At 43.7% G+C, this 20,586-nt stretch overlaps 1 protein-coding gene and 1 long non-coding RNA gene across 2 annotated transcripts; one reads left to right on the top strand and one right to left on the bottom strand.

Annotated features, from left to right (window-relative positions):
• Positions 1 to 3,935: 3,935 nt before the first annotated feature.
• On the top strand, positions 3,936 to 9,956 carry LOC128348994 (zinc finger protein 709-like). The gene is made up of 2 exons (XM_053304811.1): positions 3,936 to 4,125; positions 7,102 to 9,956. Exon 2 carries the CDS (start codon positions 7,340 to 7,342, stop codon positions 9,032 to 9,034), a length of 1,695 nt encoding a protein of 564 aa, XP_053160786.1. The 5' UTR covers positions 3,936 to 4,125; positions 7,102 to 7,339; the 3' UTR covers positions 9,035 to 9,956.
• Positions 9,957 to 17,631: 7,675 nt separating this feature from the next.
• LOC128349263 (uncharacterized) lies at positions 17,632 to 19,220 on the bottom strand. The gene is made up of 2 exons (XR_008318675.1): positions 19,041 to 19,220; positions 17,632 to 18,351 (listed from the first exon to the last, which is right to left on the bottom strand). It is a non-coding gene; the product is annotated as an uncharacterized LOC128349263 (long non-coding RNA).
• Positions 19,221 to 20,586: the final 1,366 nt, after the last annotated feature.

Raw genomic sequence — 20,586 nt, 5'->3', positions numbered from 1 at the left:
GACTCTAGAATTTCCTATCTACTCTATGAGGTTGCATGCTCCATCCTTTTCAATGGGAGAGTTCCTTACATTTCCTGGGAAAGTAATGCATTGTGGGGAGGGGGGGTTAGGATTTCTTCCCCCCTCCCCACCCCAGTAGTCCAGGCAAGGTCTGGAATCTACCTGCAAAAACTAGATAGATTTCTCTATCTTTTGGGCATTGGTCTGGGAGTTAGTTTATGTCAGCGAGCGAGTGAGGCTCAAATAGGTTTAGATAGATTTTATTTATTTTATTTTATTTTATTTAACATATTTTTATACGGCTCTAGAAGGTGGCGGAGTGAAGACAGCAGTTACCCTTAAGGCTTGGTTGGTACAACCAACTGCCCCTTTATTTCTCATCACAGCAGGAAAAAAAAAAATTCATGTTTGAAACACACACGCACAAACACAGAGTTTTCCCATCTATTTTATACCAGAAAGTGGGTGAAAATTTGTAAACATGCTTGTCCTGTAAGCATAACTTATTCCACCTATGTCGGAGAGTGTGGCAGAGGTTTAAAGAACTCTCTCACAGCACTTCAGGCAGGGAGAAAAAGTCATGCCAAAAGTATGTCCCATCTACATAACTGGATGATGATGATGATTTATTAATATTATTATTATTATTTACAATACAAATTCTGTGGTTAAGAGGAAAATACACCACTTTGCAATTCAGACGATCATCTAATCACATGATAATGACTAACCCCACATTCAAAATCCTTCATACACCTAGTATTTCAATCCAGAGTGGAGAATGTATGGTTTTCCATTTGGATGCTCAATTTATACATGGGTAGAGGAATCAGGTTATGCGAAGACCCAGCTCTCTTGAGAAATCTATAATGCCGGGGAAAGTTGAAGGAAAGAGAACAGGACAAACAGCAGCAAGGTGGATGTACTCGATTAAGACAGCAATGAATGCACCACTGAGAGACCTTAAAGGCCAAGTTGAAGACAGAGAATCTGTCCTGGAGATAATCCATCTATGTGGTCGCTAAGAGTTGCCACTGACTTGACTTTGACGGCACTCAAACAATCAGTCGGAGTAATCATGTGTTGAAAGTATCATCGGAACTGGCCCAAAGATTTTTAAAAAGCAAGGGGGAAATGGGTGTGTTATCACAGGTAGTAGATTAGTATAGCTCTTTGGGAGGGGAAAAATATATTGGGTATGTTTAGCCTTGCTAGTCAAGTAATTTTCCTGCTGTGCCAAAGACAACCACAGGGCTCTGTGATCACCAGGAGTTGACACCGACTCAACAGCACACTTTACTAGTGCTGCTGAGCTGAGACAGTATGTTTAGCCTGGAAGAGAAGACTAAAGAGAGATGAGTCCTGAGGACGTTGATATTCCACTGGAATCAATCCCTCGTGTCCACCATCTCATATAGAGCACAAATATAGGCCTAAAAGCCTGAACCAAAGCACAACCATCTTGCAACAGAATATTGAATTTATAGTTGCTTTTAGAAATGTAGATGGGCTAACCAGCCCTCCCTTTTCTGTTTCCTTTCACACCAGAGATGTCCCTGGTCTTTTAGAATGTAGATGTACTGCCTCTAATTGCTAGCTTCACTCCTAGGAGGAAGCATAGTCTCAGCCTTGAAGATAACAAAAGGCAATAACTAAAGGGGCCCTGAGAGGCTCTAGGCCTCACCAATAACAAACCTGTTGACACATAAGTAAGATAAGACCAAAAGAACTAAACAAAAAGAGGCGGAACAAACTGTGAATTACAGAGCTCTGGAGACTGTGACATGTCAATGCTGTGTCAATTGCTTGTTGTTTGATGCAGATGGAGATTGATCTACTACCAAGTTGAATTCTGTAACTTGGCACTCGATTTGGTTCTCGTCCCAAAGGTGCCTACTTTTCTGCAGAAGTAAACTTTGAAACTTTGAAATTGAGTGCCAAGTTACAGAATTGTAGGCAACTATTTATACATTCAGAGTTCTTTGTTCTACATATCTATGACATGGCAATATATTGAAAGACGACACTTTAGCAATTACATACGTAGATCAATCTCATCAATTGCATTTTTGGAGGTCACACCTCAAGTATATCTATTAGACTAGGGGCTTGTAATTGGCAAGCATTCCTCCTGAACACATTTCTCTCTCCCTGCAACTCTAACCCTAACCCTACCTCTATGAGGTTTCATGCTCCAAGCTTTTCAGTGGAAGGGTTCTGAACATTTTCAGGGAAAGTAATGCATTTTGGTATGGGATTTATTTTATTATGATGCTATTTATGCACAGTCTACCAGATGTTATTGTCTGGAACATAGGAAGCTACCATATACTGAGTCAGTATATGGCTATCTAGCTCAGTATTGTCTTCCACAGACTGCCAGTGACTTCTCCAAGGCTGCAGGCAGGAATCTCTCTCAGCCCTATCTTGGAGAAGCCAGAGAGGGAACTTGAAACCTTCTGCCCTTCCCAGAGCAGCTCCATCCCTTGAGGGGAAAATCTTACAGTGCTCACACTTCTAGTCTCCCTTTCATATGCAACCAGGGCAGACCCTACTTAGCTAAGGGGACAAGTCATGCTTACTACCACAAGACCAGCTCTCCTCTCCTGAAGGGAAGGTTAGAGACAGGTCTATAGTTGTCCAGGTTGGAGAGATCAAAGGAGGGCTTTTTAAATAATGGTCTTGCCATTGCCTCATAGGAAGCTGCCATATACTGAGTCACAACATTGGTCTATCTAGCTCAGTATTGTCTTCACAGACTGGCAGCGGCTCCTCCAAGTTTGCAGGCAGGAATCTCTCTCAGCCCTGTCTTGGAGAAGCCAGGGAGGCAACTTGGAACCTTCTGCTCTTCCCAAAGCAGCCATCCCAGGTGATTTCAGGTGATCTAAAGTCATTCCAGGTGATCTAGAGACTGGGGCAGAAAGGAGGGTGTCTTCGCCTTTTTTTAAAATGATGATCTAAGGGAGGCTTAAGTTACAAACATTTTTGTAATTGTACAAACCTATTGGAGCCCAGTGCAGGACTGGGATTCAGGACCTGTGCGTGCAAACAGCAGTGCCTCTGCTGCAACCCCACACAATCACAGCTCCTCACCTGCTCATAAGGGGACCTGACAGATGCAGTTAGCAAAGCTGCAGAGTTGATTAGGCTTGCGCATCTTCCCGCAGCAGGAAACCTTTTCAGCCCCTGTCCAGATGGCTAAACCCCTGTGCTGTGAGTAAACACACCTCTAATAGCTGAACCTGTGGTCAATGAATATTTGGGGGGTAGTGATATGTTGGGGGCAGTTAGCAAAGCTGCACAATTGATTTAAGTTTGCCCATGTTCCCTCAGCACGAAACGTTCTCGGACAATGTCCAATGTTAATAACAAAACCTCGAAAGGCTGAATATGGGTCCAATAAGTTCTGCTGGGTTCACAGACAATCACCTGCAAGCTTGTGGACTACACAAATCTATTTACTAATTCAAGGGTAAGAGCTTCTGACAGGTTTCGAAGAGACTGAGCATGCTCTCTTCTTGCCAGCATTCAAGATGTCAGTCGTGCAAGACAAGGGTAAGAGTTTCTGATAGATTGACCTTCAGGGTAAGGGCACTGGCTTCAACTGGAGAGACTGAGCATGCTTGCTTCTTGCCAGTTCGCCAGGTTTGGATGCACTGTTGTAGTCTTTCTTCTTTTATGTTTCAGAGTAACTTTGTTGCAAAATTACACATACAACCACATCTGATATTTTTCTGCAAAACCTGGATTGCCTTTCTTTGATATTTTAAGTAGGAATGAAAATGTGAGCTGGGTTTTGGGCAGAAAACGAGAAGGAGCTTCATTTGACCATACTGAGCATGCTCCAATGCTTATGAGCATGCTCAGATGCACAGGCAAGGGTTTGTTGAGAGGAGTAGGAAAAACCACCATCGCTGTCACTACAGGGGCTTGAGCTGCAGAATTGGGCTGTGAAAGAAGAGCGAGAGTTTCCATCCCCTGCAGCTTCTCCCTTGTATCTGAAGGGTGGTGCAAGAGGTTGGCAGCGCTGCAGGAAACTGCTGCATGCCCTTTGACATGCTCACTGACCCTGCGCCCAGCCCGGGAGACTTGTTACTGCTTGCTTGCATAAAAATAAAGAGGAAGGTAAGAGGAAAGCAGCAGCAGCAGCAGGGGGAAGGGAAGGGTCGTCCAGTCTCCCTGCAGCTGCTCCTGCAGTGAACAGTGTCTCTGCACTGCCGGGACCACCACCACCAGCAGGATCATCCAGCTGTGCGGCAGGGGGAGAAAGAGGCCAGAGGGGCTTCCAAGAAAGAGCTCTCCTCTCCCCATTGCTCTCCGCAGCCAGCGAGTCTTGAGCTAGGGAAAGGGGAAAGATTCTCCAAGCTTTTGGAGAGGAGCAGCCAATTAAACGATAGTCATGCACAGTGATCAACTTTTGAGAAGCAGTGCTTTTCGAGGCAGAACTGAACACTTTGGCTCCTTGGTCTTCTATGGAAACCTGCTTGCCTGCCTGCTGGCTTGAAGCCCAACAATTAAATGGGCATTTTTGGAGATCGCACCCCAAGTATATCTATGAGACCAGGAGCTTGCAGTTGGAAAGCATTCCTCCCAACCTCTTTTCTCTCTCTCTGCAACTCTAACCTATCCTACCTCTATGAGGTTTCATGCTCCAAGCTTTTCAGTAGAAGAGTTCTGCACATTTTCTGGGAAAGTAATGCATTTTGGTATGGTATTTATTTTTTTAATATCCTATTTACGCACAGTCTACCAGATGTCAATCTTATCGATGCCCAAGGTGTCAAGGTGATGTTCAAGTTCTTCTGGTACTGCACCAAGGGCACCAACAACTATTGGCACCATTACTGTTTTCTTTTTCCAGAGCCGCTCAATTTCAGTCTGAAGGTCCTTGTATTTAGTTGTTTTCTCCAGTTGTTTTTCACCAACTTGTCTATCCCCTGAGATTGCAATATCAATTATTAGAACCCAATTCTTCTCTATGACTGTCAGATCCGGCGTATTAAGTGCTAAATGCTTATCAGGAAAATCCCAGCGGATTTTTGCCTCCTCAATTCCTTCTCAATTGGATGATTCCACCAATTCTTGCTTGCTGGCAATTTATAATTCTTACAAAGGTTCCAGTGGATCATCACAGCAACTGTATTGTGTCTTTCCTTATAACAAGTCTGTGCAATTTTCTTACAAAAACATACAAGGTGCTTAACCGTCTCATCCGCTTCCTTGCATAGCCGACACTTAGTGTCTTTCTGGGCCGTATCCAATAATGATGATGATGATAAATTACCTGTAGCCAAAAATTGGAGGGACCATAAAATTTAAAAAGTTGTAGGGGACCTCTGACTACAAACAGACAAACATCTGCCACACAATACACCAGATATAACTGTAGTCGAGAAGAAAGAAAAACAAGTCAAAATAATTGACATAACAATACCAGGTGACAGTAGAACAGAAGAAAAAGAAATAGAAAAAATCAATCACAAAATATAAAGATCTTTAAATCCCAATTGAAAGGTTGTGGCAGAAGAAGACCAAAATAATCCCAGTAGCAATTGGCACCCTAGGTGCAATTCCAAAACAACTTGAAGAGCACTTCAGCACCACAGGGGCCACAGAAATCACCATCAGCCAATTACAAAAATCAGCTTTACTGAGAACAGCCTATATTTTGCGACAATATCTATAATAATAACAACAATATTGATAATGAAATTCAGCCATTGCAGGTCCTTGGGAAGGACTTGATGTCTGGATAAAACAAACCAGTCAATAGCACCTGTCTGACTGTATTATTTCATACATTCAGACAGATGTTATTGACCCCCAAAAGGGCAGCGGGGGTTCCCTGTTCACCGCCCGGGAGGAGGAACGAGAGGGGCCCTTTTTGGCCACCCGCCGCCTGGTGGTGCTCTGTGCAGGTGGTGGTGGGGTGGGGGGGAGGAACGGAAGGGGGGAATGGGGCTGGAGGGAGGGGGTAGAGAGGAGAGACCGGGGCAGGAGGAAGAGGGAGGAGGGAACAGCTGGCCCCAAAGAGCACACAGATGCTCTGTGCGGGGGTTGGCTAGTTGTATCTTAAGCTGCCATGTAACTGGAGGCTCATGATGGATCGGAGGCTCCATTTTGATGCTGCCATATTAGAACTTCACATCCCATCTTCCTGGGGCTGGCCACGCCCTCTACCTCAACCTGCCTCTGGTGTGGCGGCCACAGGTGCTGCCTGCTGTCTCTTATTCTTGGTCTGCCCTAAAGCCCCCTACACTGCTGCCATTCACATTAACCGCTCCCGACTTCAAGCATTTTGCATGGCACCTCCTGTCAGGTGGAGGCTTCCAGCCAACTGATTACATACATATAGGCAGTGTACAAATGAGGGGGGGGGGATGTAAAAGAAATATAAAACAGCTAAAATCCACAAAAACAAATAAAATAAGCTCACAGATAAAACAAAATAGTTTGAAATTTTCATTTAAAAGCCTGAGAAAGCAGCTACATCCTGAGGGCCTTCCTGAAAACAGACTGAGAAGAGAATGCTTATTTCAAAGAGAAGCCTGTTTCAAAGCCCAGGGGCAACCACAGAGAAGGCCCGGTCCCAAGTTGCTACTAAATGAGCCGACGGCAACTGTAACTGGACCTCTCCAGATGATTTTAATAGGCGATAGGGGTTCATGACAAAGAAGGCCCTCTCTTAAATACCCTGGGCCAGATCTATTAAGGGCTTTATAGGTAATAACCAGCACTTTGTACTTTTACATGGAAACCTATTGGGAGCCAGTGCAGTTCTTTCAAAAATGGTCTTATAGGGTCCCTTTGGTTTGTTCCAGAGACCATTCTGGCTGCCGCATTCACTTCCAATTGCTGTTTCTGGACTGTGTACAAAGGCAGCACTATGTAGAGTGCATGACAGCAGGGAAGCCTAGAGCTTACCAGCATGTTACCATAAATGTTTTGAGGTCATCTACCTCCAGAAATGGCTGTGATCAAATAGCCATCAAACATAAGGGTGGGAAAGCTGCCAGCCTCTTCTTTGCATTCCCACCATTTCTTCTAAGAAGATATCCTTTCCTATTCTAGACTCTGACTTGTTTTCTCTCTTCACTGCAGCACATGACAATTGGAAGATAAAAATGGGGAGAAACCCAGCAGAGGATTGTTAGGAGGTGAGAGACAGAAAAAGAGAAACCAGAAGAGACTAAAACCTGGAGCAGAAGGTCCTGCAGAAGATCACCTGCTTCTCAGCATGAAATCCAAAACGCAATGAATCAAGAAAAAAGGGAAAAGCCTGTGCCCTCCTCATAGTAAAGGCTTGAATCTTGAGCCAAGCTTTGAACCTCAGTGGGAAATGCACACAGAAAAGGAACTATGTGAGAGCTTGGAGTGTGGGAATGGCTTCAGCAGGGGTGCAGCTCTTACTCTGCCCCATAGAACCTGCACTGAGGAGAAGACACATAAATGCTCTGTGTGTGGAAAGAGCTTCAGAAGTAGTAGACAACTTACATTACACCAAAGAAGCCACACTGGAGAGAAACCATATGAATGCTTGGAGTGTGGGAAGAGCTTCAGCCGGAGTGCACATCTTAAACGACATCATATAACCCACACTGGAGAGAAACCACACAAATGTCTGGAGTGTGGAAAGAGCTTCAGCCAGAGTGGACAACTTACTGTACACCATAGAACCCACACTGGGGAGAAACCATATGAATGCTTGGATTGTGGGAAGAGCTTCAGCCGGAGTGAATGTCTTAAACGACATCATAGAACCCACTCTGGGGAGAAACCATATAAATGCTTGGAGTGTGGAAAGAGCTTCAGCCGGAGTGGACCTCTTACATTACACCATAGAACCCACACTGGGGAGAAACCATATGAATGCTTGGAGTGTGGGAAGAGCTTCAGCCAGATTAGAAATCTTGAACAACATCATAGAATCCACACTGGGGAGAAACCATATGAATGCTTAGAGTGTGGGAAGAGCTTCAGTTGGAGTGCACATCTTAAACGACATCATATAACCCACACTGGACAGAAACCACACAAATGTCTGGAGTGTGGAAAGAGCTTCAGCCAGAGTGAACACCTTACTGTACACCATAGAAGCCACACTGGGGAGAAACCATATGAATGCTTGTTGTGTGGGAAGAGCTTCAGCCGGAGTGAATGTCTTAAACGACATCATAGAACCCATACTGGGGAGAAACAATATAAATGCTTGGAGTGTGGAAAGAGCTTCAGCCGGAGTGGACTTCTTACATTACACCATACAACCCACACTGGGGAGAAACCATATGAATGCTTGGAGTGTGGGAAGAGCTTCAGCCAGATTAGAAATCTTGAACAACATCATAGAATCCACACTGGGGAGAAACCATATGAATGCTTAGAGTGTGGGAAGAGCTTCAACCAGATTAGAAATCTTGAACGACATCATATAACCCACACTGGGGAGAAACCATATGAATGCTTTGACTGTGGGAAGAGCTTTAACAGTAGTGGACAACTTAATGTACACCATAGAACCCACACTGGGGAAAAACCATACAAATGCTTGGATTGTGGGAAGAGATTCAGCCACAGTGGAGATCTTACATTACACCATAGAACCCACACTGGGGAGAAACCATATAAATGCTTAGAGTGTGGGAAGAGATTCAGCTACAGTAAAGATCTTAGATTACACCATAGAACCCACACTGGGGAGAAACCACATACATGTTTGGAGTGTGGAAAGAGCTTCACCCGGAGTGAATGTCTTAAAGGACATCATAGAACCCACACTGGGGAGAAACCATATAAATGCTTGGAGTGTGGAAAGAGCTTCAGCCGGAGTGGGCTTCTTACATTACACCATAGAACCCACACTGGGGAGAAACCATATGAATGCTTGGAGTGTGGAAAGAGCTTCAGCCGGAGTGAATATCTTAACCGACATCATAGAACTCACACTGGGGAGAAACCATTTAAATGCTTTGAGTGTGGAAAGAGGTTCAGTACGAGGGGTGCTCTTTCTATACATCATAGAACCCACACTGGGTAGAAAGCATATGAATGCCTGGAGTGTGGAAAGAGCTTCAGCCACAGTAGAGATCTTAGATTACACCATAGAACCCACACTGGGGAGAAACCACATACATGTTTGGAGTGTGGAAAGAGCTTCAGCTGGAGTGGACTTCTTACATTACACCATAGAACCCACACTGGGGATAAACCATATGAATGCTTGGAGTGTGGAAAGAACTTTAGCAGGAAAGACGCTTTTAGTTTACATCTTAGAACATATATTGGGTAGAAGTCACATAAATGCTTTAAATTCGGACAGAGGTTCAGCAGGAGTAAATCTCTCACTAGGCATCATAGAATTCACACTGGGGAGAACCCATTTAAATTTTTGTGTGTGTGGCAAGATCTCCAGCTGGAATGAAGAACTTCTTATACATCATAGAAACCATGCTTGCAGTGTGGAAAGAGCTTCAGGAGAAAGCAATGCCTTACTGCACATGTGCAAACTCATACATTGTATAAATCATACACACAAAACTTCAGACAAGACTGGGAATCTTCCTCATTTGTGTGAAATATGAAACCTCATAAGATTTCTTTTGATTCAATTTGCTTTTAACTTTGTTGCTTTTCAAGTGTCTTGGGCACCATGCTGGCAGATGTGTTTTTGTGTCCCTGTTATGTACAGATCTGCATAATTGGTTCAAATTAATTAATGAATATTACTGTTTCACAGTCTTTGCTTTCTTTCATTGACTGTGAATACACTAATGTGTTGGTTTCTACAGTGTGGACCCTGGGTGACATATTCTAAATTTTATTGTCCAAGAGGAGATATTTAGACAAGTTTCTCTCCCTATCTAAGAACAGTCCTGTTGGATCAGGCACTGGGCCCTTCCAGTCCAGCATCCTGTTTATTTACACTGGCCCACCAGATGCCTTTGGGGAGCCCACAGTCAAGAGGCATGTGCATGCCCTCTCTTCTGCTATTGCTCGCCTGCAACAGGTATTGAGAGGCATCATGCCTCTGAGGCTGGAGGTTAGGGATGTGCGAACCGGTTCAAATTCAAACCAGGGTGGTTCGAAGGTTTGAATTCAAACCGAACCAGCCATCAGGTTCAAGCTGCAGGTTCGAATCTCAACCGAACCAGGGGGTGGTTCGATTCAAACTGGTTCGGACATCCAAAAGTTGGTATGATGGTAGCTGGCACCCAGGGGTACCTGCCACCCAAACCCCAAAGCAATCAGACATTCGTACAATTTTTTAATGAATTTTTGAAAATTATTATTATTATTTTCTCATAGGGTATAATGGGACTCGAACCAGGCCATTATACCTTATTGTGGAGCACCCATGGGTGCCAACAACCTCCCAAACCCGGAAGTAATCGGGACCAGAACCAGTCCATATCCCCTATTGTGGAGCACCTAGGGGCACAAAAATGGGGTGGGTGGTAGACAGACAGGGGTGCCCTACCACCTACAAAACCCCAAGGCAATTGGACACTCCTCTGATTATTGGTGAATTCTTAAAATATTTTTGAATTCCTCATAGAGAATAATTAGGATTGCAGCAAACGTATAGCTTCACGTCGGGGGGGAAAGGGGTGTCGTAGAGTGGAGTGTGGTGGGTGGTAGTTCCTTAAATTCACCAATAAAGTAAAAAAATTTGTATGGATGCTAGATGGACATCGACTAGAACAGGTAAATCAAAATATTTGGGGGTAATTTTTCAACAAAATGCTGGGAAATCAGCACATATAAGTATGGTCACAGAGTTGGCAAAACATAGCACAGCAGCAATCTTAAGATTTTTTAGAACTCAGGGTGCAGGCTTCATTCCAGCTGCTTTAAAGCTCTATACTGCAAAGGTCATTCCGCAATTATTGTATGTATTCAATTAGGTCAATACTCAAGGTTTGACATTCTGGAAAGAATCCAATCAGGGTTCTTGAGGAACTTATTTGGCACTCCAAAATGTACAGCGAATGTGACTTTAAGGACAGAGGCTGGCTTTATAAAAATTGAATCTCAGGCCTGGCTTCCAGAGTTTTATAGAGTAACTAGTAACTTTAAGCCCGTTAAATTAACGGGCGCTAGTAGACCTTTGGGGCCAGCCTCCTCCTCCTCCAGACCTCCTCCGCCGCCTCCACCCGGCCGGGCCCACCGCCTCCTCTGGCCGAGGCCGCGGCTCTGCCACCGCCTCTCCCGGCTTCCCCTGCTGCCTCCTCGCCTCGCCCGGCCCCTCTTCAGGGCCCGCTTCCCCAGGCCTCCGGCTTCCCCCATGCCCGCCGTCTTCCCTGGCCTCCCCGGTCGCCTCCTCCCAGCCGGGGCCACCGCCTCCTCTGGCCGAGGCCGCAGCTCTGCCGCCGCCTCGCCCGCACCGCGCCCTCCACCCGGCCGGGCCCACCGCCTCCTCGCCTGCACCGCCTCCTCTGGCTGAGGCGGCGGCTTTGCTGCCACCTTGCCCGGCTTCCCCCCCCGCCGCCTCCCCCTGTTTGGCGGTGGCCGCTTCTCCTTCGCCCGCCGCTTCTCCTCCACCTGCCCAACATGGCGGCCGGCGCCCGCTCCGTGTCTCTCTCACCGTGTTCTGCGCACGCGCTCCACGCATGCGCAGAACACCTGAAAAAGACATGGACGCAGGTACCCTATCATTTTATTATATAGGATAAGAACTAAGATGGACCTTTCCCCCGCAAAATATCTGTCGACAATCACTTTCTCTAAGTTTCGATGGATAGTTACGAGAGTAAGGGTTAACTCCTTTCCATCTGCACTTCTAGCTGGGAGGTTTCAGGGTGTGCCTTTAGAAGAATGACACTGTAGTTGTGGGTCAGGAGATACAGAAACTGTTGCACACATTCTTCTCCATTGTAAATTCCATTTATATCCTAGGGAACGCCTTATTGCTCCTTTAATATGTAAACTGGTAGATCAATCCGATGATAATCTTGTAAAACATCTACTCTCAGATAAAGATGCTTCAATCTCTATTTCTGTAGCTAAGTTTAGTTATATTGCTTTTAAGAGGTATAATGGGACATCATCCTAATTCTAAACTGTGTATGTGTGTGTGTATATATATATATATATATATATATATATATAGACACACACACACACACACACACACAATTAGGTTGCCATCCTTTATTTCTACCATCAGTACTCTTCCATAATCATCTTTATATGTCAGTTTTGGCTCTAAAAAATCTTTTATATAAAGCACTATGCCCCCTTTTTTTTCTTAATATCTAAAGTTTCAAATTGCTGGCCAAGTGCTTTGTTTTGTAAGTATTTTCTATCTCTCCTTCTTATATGCACTTCCTGTAAGCAAATCAAGTCTAATTTTCTTTTTCTTAAATTGTGGAATTTTTTTTGCATTTTGTTTTTATTATTTAAGCCGTTTACATTCAAGGAAAAGAATTTTATTTCCATACTGACTGACTGTTTATTTTGCTAATCCCTCCCTTATTTACAGGTGAAACTCGGAAAATTAGAATATCGTGCAAAAGTCCATTAATTTCAGTAATGCAAATTAAAAGGTGAAACTGATATATGAGACAGACGCATTACATGCAAAGCGAGATAAGTCAAGCCTTAATTTGTTATCATTGTGATGATCATGGCGTACAGCTCATGAAAACCCCAAATCCACAATCTCAGAAAATTAGAATATTACATGGAACCAAGAAGACAAGGATTGAAGAATAGAACAATATCAGACCTCTGAAAAGTATACAGTGTACTGTGCTTGATTGGCCAGCAAACTCGCCTGACCTGACCCCATAGAGAATCTATGGGGCATTGCCAAGAGAAGGATGAGAGACATGAGACCAAACAATGCAGAATTGCTGAAGGCCTCTAATGAAGCATCCTGGTCTTCCATAATACAGTGCCACAGGCTGATCATCAGTGCCACAGGCTGATAGCATCCATGCCACGCCGCACTGAGGCAGTAATTGCTGCAAAAGGGGCCCAAACCAAGTACTGAATACATATGCATGCTTATACTTTTCAGAGGTCCGATATTGTTCTACTCTTCAATCCTTGTCTTCTTGGTTCCATGTAATATTCTAATTTTCTGAGATTGTGGATTTGGGGTTTTCATGAGCTATACGCCATGATCATCACAATTATAACAAATTAAGGCTTGACGTATCTCGCTTTGCATGTAATGCGTCTGTCTCATAGATCAGTTTCACCTTTTAATTTGCATTATTGAAATTAATGGACTTTTGCACGATATTCTAATTTTCCGAGTTTCACCTGTATTACCTTGTGTCTTTTGGGAATCCCCTGGGACCTGAAGATCCTGTATCTTCAAAGAAATTGTTTTATTTTTGAGTCTTCAGTTAATCTGTAGTTCTTATTTTTATAGGTAAAGACAACCCCTTTATGGAACTCCCATCTAAAGGGGATTTTATTTCATTTTAAAGTATCAGTCAGATCCCTGTAATCTTTTTGTTTCCTAAGGAATCTCCTTGGGATTTCTTTCATCACCATAATTGCTTGTCCATTAATTTCCCACTTATCTTGAAAATGGGTTTGTATAATACGATCTCAGGTAGATTTGGAATTGAGTTGAATTACACAATCTCTCGGGACTTTGTGGGTGACTGCAAAAGTGGCATTTACTCTGTAGGCATCTTCAATCAGTCCTTCCATATTAAGTAGATCTACTTGTAAAGGTTTAGCTAATTCATTTGTCAGCACCTCTGTTAAATTTTGGGTCATGCTTTCTGAGATTCCCCTTATTCTAAGCATTTTCCCCCTCTGTACTAATTGCAGCATTGTGAGTTGGTCAGCTAACTCTTCATTTTCCTTTTTCAATTCCGTAATCTCCTGGTCTGCAGCATCTACTTTTTTATAAATTTGCTTAGTATCTTCCACTATCTTTTTATTTATTTCTTCCAAGTTATTATATTTATTTGAAGTAACTCCCAAATTTCACCAGTGGACCTATCCATTCGAGGACTCGTACCCACTGATAGTTTTCTAGCTGTGTGAGTTTGTGGTCCAGATGAAGTGTTCTTATTCTTCGACATTCTAATGTACAAACCATAACCTACAGTAACAAACTGAAATTTTACAACAAGTTTACAACAAGGTTAACTCTTTAACCACCTCCTTTAACTACAAACGGGAAAGTGTGATTTCCACTTTAATTCCACTTCACCCTTGCTCTTCTTCGCTCGAGGTGTGTCCGTTAGTTCACTCTGTAATATAGTCACAGGTCCCCTTCCAAGCTCATATTTGTAGACTCACACTGAAAGTCAACTGTATCCCCAAGGAAAAGGTAGGAAAGTCCCCAACGTTGAGTCTTTACACTTAGGGCATATTGCAAGCCAACAGCATAGTAACTTGGGCTACTCCAAGTAACTTTAACAAAGTTTGAACTACTTTAAATCACTTCAGCAGATTCAATAGTCAATCGAAAAACACAAAGGCAGGAGTAGGCATTAATCACCCCTCTCACTGAGATTATTGCAAAGTTATAGCTCCTCTTCTCTGTATAGGTACTTATAGAGTTTTAGTCCCTCTCCATATGGGGCTGCAATATTTCAACCATACCTTAACATCCAAAGGCATCCAGAAAGCATTGTTTAAATAAGGTTGTATCTCGCAGGCTGTTATTTTCCTTGTTCCTATAGATGAAATTCTTAATAGCTTACATTATTAACTCATTAGCGTTTAATAGAGATTGCAACGCTTCCGAGCTTGAATTCAGGACATCCTGAACTCCACACTGCAGAACTCTCCTTGACTCTAGCCCTGTCGCTCTACTGGCATGAAGAGACCTCGGCTCCCCGCACCCCTTCGCAGCAGGTGCTGACTTCGCGGGGCTGGTTGAGTCTTCTTCGCCTCCCACTTTAATCCGGTGGGGTGGAGGATAGTTATTGGGTCCCCACAGTTGCTTTCTGCAGGTCTTCTCTCGGAGACTCAGAGACTCCAAGAGAAGCGTCTTGCTCGGTCAGCATCAGAACCGGAAGTCAATTTTCCTGGCACCAAAGTCAAGCTGTAATTTCCTGGATCCTTTTTTGAAAATTGGAATCATATTGGCTAATTTCCAGTCCTCTGGTATAGAACCTGATTGTAGGAAGGAGTTAGATATTTTTGCTAGGAGATTGGCAATTTCACATTTGAGTTCCTTCAGAACTCATGAGTGGATGCCATCTGGCCCTGGCGATTTGTTAATTTTAGTTTTTCAAGACGGTTTAGAACATCTTCCCTTGTCACCTCAAATTGGCCCAGTTCTTCAGCTGCTAAATAGGAAAAGCTCAATTCTGGAGAGGGTAAATAGTCAGTATCCTTCACTGTGAAGACAGATGCAAAGAACTCATTCAGATTCTCTGCAATCTCCGTATCCTCCTTAATAATCCCTTTCATACCCTCCTCATCCTAGGAGCCAACCACCTCCCTGACAAGTTTTCTGCTGCTGATATTTTTAAAGGATTTTTGTTATTCCCCATGACAGTTCTAGCGATATGTTCCTCAAACGATCTTTTTGCATCCCTTATTGTTACTTTGCATTTTCCCCTTGGCAGGAGCTTATGTCCCTTCCTGTTTTCTTCATTTGGGCAGGACTTCCATTTTCTGAAGGAAGACTTCTTCCCTTTTATAACTTTCCTGACTCTCTGGTTGGTTCACTTGTGTTTTGAAAGAACTACACAGGCTGCCAATAAGTTTCTGGGCAAAATACAAAGTGCTGGTTATGAACGACAAAGCCCTTAAGTTGGGCCAGGGGAATTAAAAGGGTATTTAAGAAAACACCTTGTTCATCATGACCCCTGCCACCTAAAGTTCATCAGGGGTGCTTCGTCTCACGGTGCCACCTCAGACTCAGCCACTTCAGACTGGTGGCAACCCAGAGGCTAACCTCTTAGTTCCCCCAGGGTGGTGGAATGCACTTCCTGCTGTGATTAGAGCTGCTCCATCCCTGAAGGCTTTTAGGAAACAACTGAAGGCACATCTCTTCTGCCAAGCTTTTTAGTTAAACATTTTAGTTGAATTTTATTGATTGACTTCAGATCTTATATAAATTTTAAATGTGTTACATTTTTAGTTTGTTGTAAACTGCCTAGAGACTTTGGTAGTGGGTGGTATATAAATGTGTGAAATAAATACATATATACATATTTAAAATATGCATCTGGAGCATCCATCACTCACTGCTCAAGCACCTGCTTTGCATGCTGAACATCTCAGGTTCAGTCCCTGACAGCATCTCCAGATGGGACAGAGAAACACTCCTGCCTGCCATCTTGAAGAGTTGGCAGGGGATGGAGCCATTCTGGGAAGAGCAGAACGTGCCAAGTTCCCTCCCTGGCTTCTCCAAGATAGATTTTTGGGGGAATACGAGGGCATAGATCCTCCACCTCAGGTTTCTAACATTGTGTCTTTCTAGATTACTTGGGTCCTCAGCCCCACTGACCTCCCCTTCCCCGCTAAGGCTGGTTTGTGGAGGAGGTTGGGTGTACCTCTGGCCACTCCCCTTCCATTAGGGAATTGGCAGCTGTTTCCTGGCAAAGTGAAACAAACCCTTTCCACTCCCACCCCTTCTCTCCCTGTCCTCAGAAGCAGATGGGGGGGGATCCAGTGACCAGCTGCTTGCTTGCGGCCAGGGAATTTCCATTTTGCTGAATGCATCATCCCCATAGATTCCTCTCCTCCTCCCCCCCTCTCTCCCCAGCACTGTTATTTATGGCTTAGCCAATGGGAGAGACCCCCACGAGGGAATGAGCCAATCAGAGGGAGGTGCTGGAGGCAGGCAGCTTAGAACCCAGGAAGCAGCAAGGTTCTAAGCAGTATGGAAACTCGGTCGGTACTTAATACCAGGGAGACTGGGAATTTAGCTCCTCAGGCCCTGTGGGATTTTCCTCGCTCATCAAATATATGTGAGAGACTTTAACAGCGGACCTCAAATTGCTTATACAATTTGTTTTAGCTTCTTGGCAGTTATGGCCCTTATTTTGCCGCTTTGACATTAAACCTTACAAGAAGAAGACGGTTCTAAGTAGCTTCAGGAGGAGGAGGAAGGCGTGTGGGTCTGATCCTGTGCATTGTGCGTGTAACATGGTGTTGCATTTGGAAGTGATATCTGGAAGATACCCCTAGACTCAGTTTTGCTTTAATTGACATAAGCTACGCCATTTTAGTTTGCTAATATAGAGCCACAGGCTCGGAGACTTGCCATGACATGTCTTTCTACAAGGTGGGGGAATCTGGCTAGCTGCTATCAGCGTTCCCATGTATCCCTCCTTTCTCTTTCGCACAAACTGAAGCAAAACACACTGGATCTCTCTCTCTCTCTCTCTGCACCTCCCAATACTTTCCTTCTTACTTTAAACTTGCAAAAGCAATTCTTCTGTTAGTTTCCCATCTGCAATCCATTGTACTCAACCACACCACAGGCATTCCTTATAAAAACTCCATTCCTCCGGTGTCCCCCCAGACACCTCCCTCAAACTAAGAGGGTTCGTTTGTTCTCGGCAGCTTGTTGGAAAGGAGAAACTGCTTGTAGCTGTTGGGGTCAGTTTTCCGGGAAGGCTAAAAGCCCTCCAGCTAGTCTGGTGGGATTTTGGCTCTGGACTCCTATGATTAATCAGCCAAATTCAATAAGAAGCCAGAAAGGAGAATTAAGTATCTTTATTCAGCTGAGTAAAGGGTGTCCATTTCAATGCAAGAGAGAAATGGCACACAGCAGGAACAGTTACAATCAATTTTATACCTTAACAAGCAGTGACAAGCAACAAGCCCCCTCCCTCAGTTCCCCTTTTCTGTAGAATCAATGCTATTGGCTATATTCAAATAAGTTGTTTCTCCAGACATGTTATCACATATATCAAGAGGTGGCTTCCTGTCTTTCCGCTTGCGGTTTCTAAGCTTAAGCATTTCTCAAGTGTTAGCTTCCTGTCCTGTCTGGAACTCAGAAATGCTTACAACACCCAAAAAGAGATTTGCTTGCAATTTCTTACTATCATTTATTCCCTAATCAGCTTTTAGCAGTATTACAGAAGCAAAATGGCTACAGTTATGCCAAAGGCAAAACACAGCTTTTTCTAGCCCTCACATTCCTCCCTTTTTATTTTCAAGATTCTGAAGCTGTAGGCTTCATGAATCTCCTTTATATGCCCAGAATTTATTCAACACAAGACAAATTAGCAGGTGAACAATCTGTTGCCATTGGATGGTTGTCGCTGGCAGCTAATCTCCTGGGTCACTGTTGATGTCTTTTTGGAGGTTCCTTTGGGACCACAGTCTAATGATTATATGCAGGATACTTCTGTCATCTGAGGAAAACCCTTCTTGGAAAGATAATTCAAGGCACTGTTGGTTACAAAACCCTGTTTACTTGAGAGAAAACAGACAAGTGAGTTGCCAATATTCTCCCTCCTCCCATAGAGAAGGCATCCTAAAATCAAGTCCCTGGGTGTCAATACTAGCCAAAACAGAAAAGGTAAAGTTTTCAAGACAAGTAATACAAAGATAGATAAATCCTGAGGCCACTTTCAATTTGGTCCTTTGGCATGTTAATCTTCCCAATTTATGCTTTTGTTTCCCTGCTTGCCCCGGGCCTGTGCCCTTTTCCCGAAGCCAAAAACAAAAAACAATGTCTTCAAACAAAACGGTGTTCCTAGGCAAAAAGCAAACAACAAGATCAAAAAAGAAAAAGGCATTCACATTTTTCTGCATACACTCTTCTCATGAGTTTTTAGGTGTTGAGGAGGCATTAAACTTTTTCAGATTCAATATAGTCTTATCAATCAAAAGGCTGTAGCATATAAGTTCAGCGTTTGAGTTTCACCAGAACCCTCTCTGGGCATGACTGCTCACAAAGTCCCGTTTCCATATGGTTTCCGTATCCCATTTTCCCTTGTATAACAACAACCCCGTGAGGTAGGTCAAACCTTTTGAGTGGCAGGCTCTGTGTCACCCAGCAAATATCACAGCTGAATGGGGTTTTGGACTCAGTTTCTTCGGTCCTATTCCCACACTCTAACTGCTTGCACAACGCTTGGTTGACAATCATACTTACAGACCTTCATCAGGGCTCACAATCTTTATTCCAGCATTCCTGACTTCATTCTCCATACAGGGATGATTCGTCAGTGACATCTGGCTTTGGAACTTCCATTTAGGTCACATGTATTTTATTGTGATGTTTCTGTTTCCATCTTTTAGCCTCCTGACCTAGCAAAACCTGGTTAAAATAGGATTAATCTTCTGGATAAGGCTTAGGTTCTTATAAGCAAATTAAAGTCTCTCTTTTGCAAAAGGTGTTATAAAAATTGTCCATGATCTTTGTAGAGGGGTGAAACCTGTGATCTCAAAGTCACATCCTTTCATCAAAGCTGTATAATGATGACAGTCTTGACTTTCAGAAAACAATTCTCTTCATCCAATCTTGCATCTGGAACCTGGAACTTCAAAAACTCAGCTGTTGTGAAGGCAAAGCAGGGCTGCTTTATGACACCAATTTAAAAATTTTGGACCTTAGACCAATTGAATAAATAGCTTCTCAGTGTACATTTCAAGACAAGTCAGCAGAATTTTACATAGATCTTCCGAAAGCATGACAGGAATACAATCAGACTAGCTTCCCTTACATTGTACTGCTGTCATGTTCCACAAAATCCAAGCACTTGTCGACCAATCATAAAGAAAAACCCGTAGTTTGGGGCAAGATTTAAGCTTTCCCAAAAGGCAGCAGAAATGTCACATAGATTCTGCAAAAACACAGCAGCATACAATTAACCAATTTAACATCGCAGGACCACTGTGTTCTGTAAAAATCCGCGCAACTGCCAGTTGGAACGCAATTGCTTCACAGAAAGCCCTTTTCCCTCCCCCATCTTAACTTGGGCAGGGTTGCCACTGCTAATTATTCAAAGACTTGTCTCTCGGTGGTGAGAGAGTTAAAAGAAAAACTTCCGGTTTAGAACAAGTGTAGCAGCTTCTTTAATAGCAGCAACATAAGAGTTTCAGCTCAATTTTAAAAATGCATGATGCAAAGCTTGCCATTAATATATTTTCAGTCAGCCTTGAGCAGCACTTAGTTCCCTAAGTTTTGTTTCAGTTCACAAGAAGAAACATATCACCGGAATTACACACCCACGAACACAGCAGAACTATTTCTCTGCCATTCCCGTGAATGTATTTACTCCAGCAACTCATGCACACAAACCCATCAAAACAGCTTACAGAATAGGGGCTTAGACAAAAGACATTCCACGTGCGCCACAAAGGACTTACATCATTATTTTTAAAATCCTCCGTAACCCCCACGGAACTCCTCCTGCCCATGAGCAGGCACAGGATAGAGGCCAGACAAAACTATCCCTCACAGCAAGTCACAGAACGGTCCGCAACTCCACACCACCCTTCCACATCACACACAAGGTGGTATAAAGCTACAGTCCACCCATAGACTTCAATCAACCAGTCTCAACCCTTCCAACAACCCAAGTCCTTTCCCTGCAATTACACCTCCCTCCAATTCCACCTTCCACATGCCTTACAACTTACTGGTGTCTGACAAAAATATGAGATGAGAGGCAGAAGAGCCTGTTTGCCTTTAACAAAATG

This window comes from Hemicordylus capensis, chromosome 3, assembly GCF_027244095.1.
Source record: "Hemicordylus capensis ecotype Gifberg chromosome 3, rHemCap1.1.pri, whole genome shotgun sequence".
Lineage (NCBI taxonomy): Eukaryota > Metazoa > Chordata > Lepidosauria > Squamata > Cordylidae > Hemicordylus > Hemicordylus capensis.
Note: the sequence above shows the minus strand (reverse complement) of the source record. Positions and strands in the feature narration are given on the sequence as shown.

What these genes read in the sequence shown, in the direction of transcription:
- LOC128348994 (XM_053304811.1), top strand. Translation starts at nt 7,340, where the DNA reads ATGCACACAGAAAAGGAACTATGTGAGAGCTTGGAGTGTGGGAATGGC.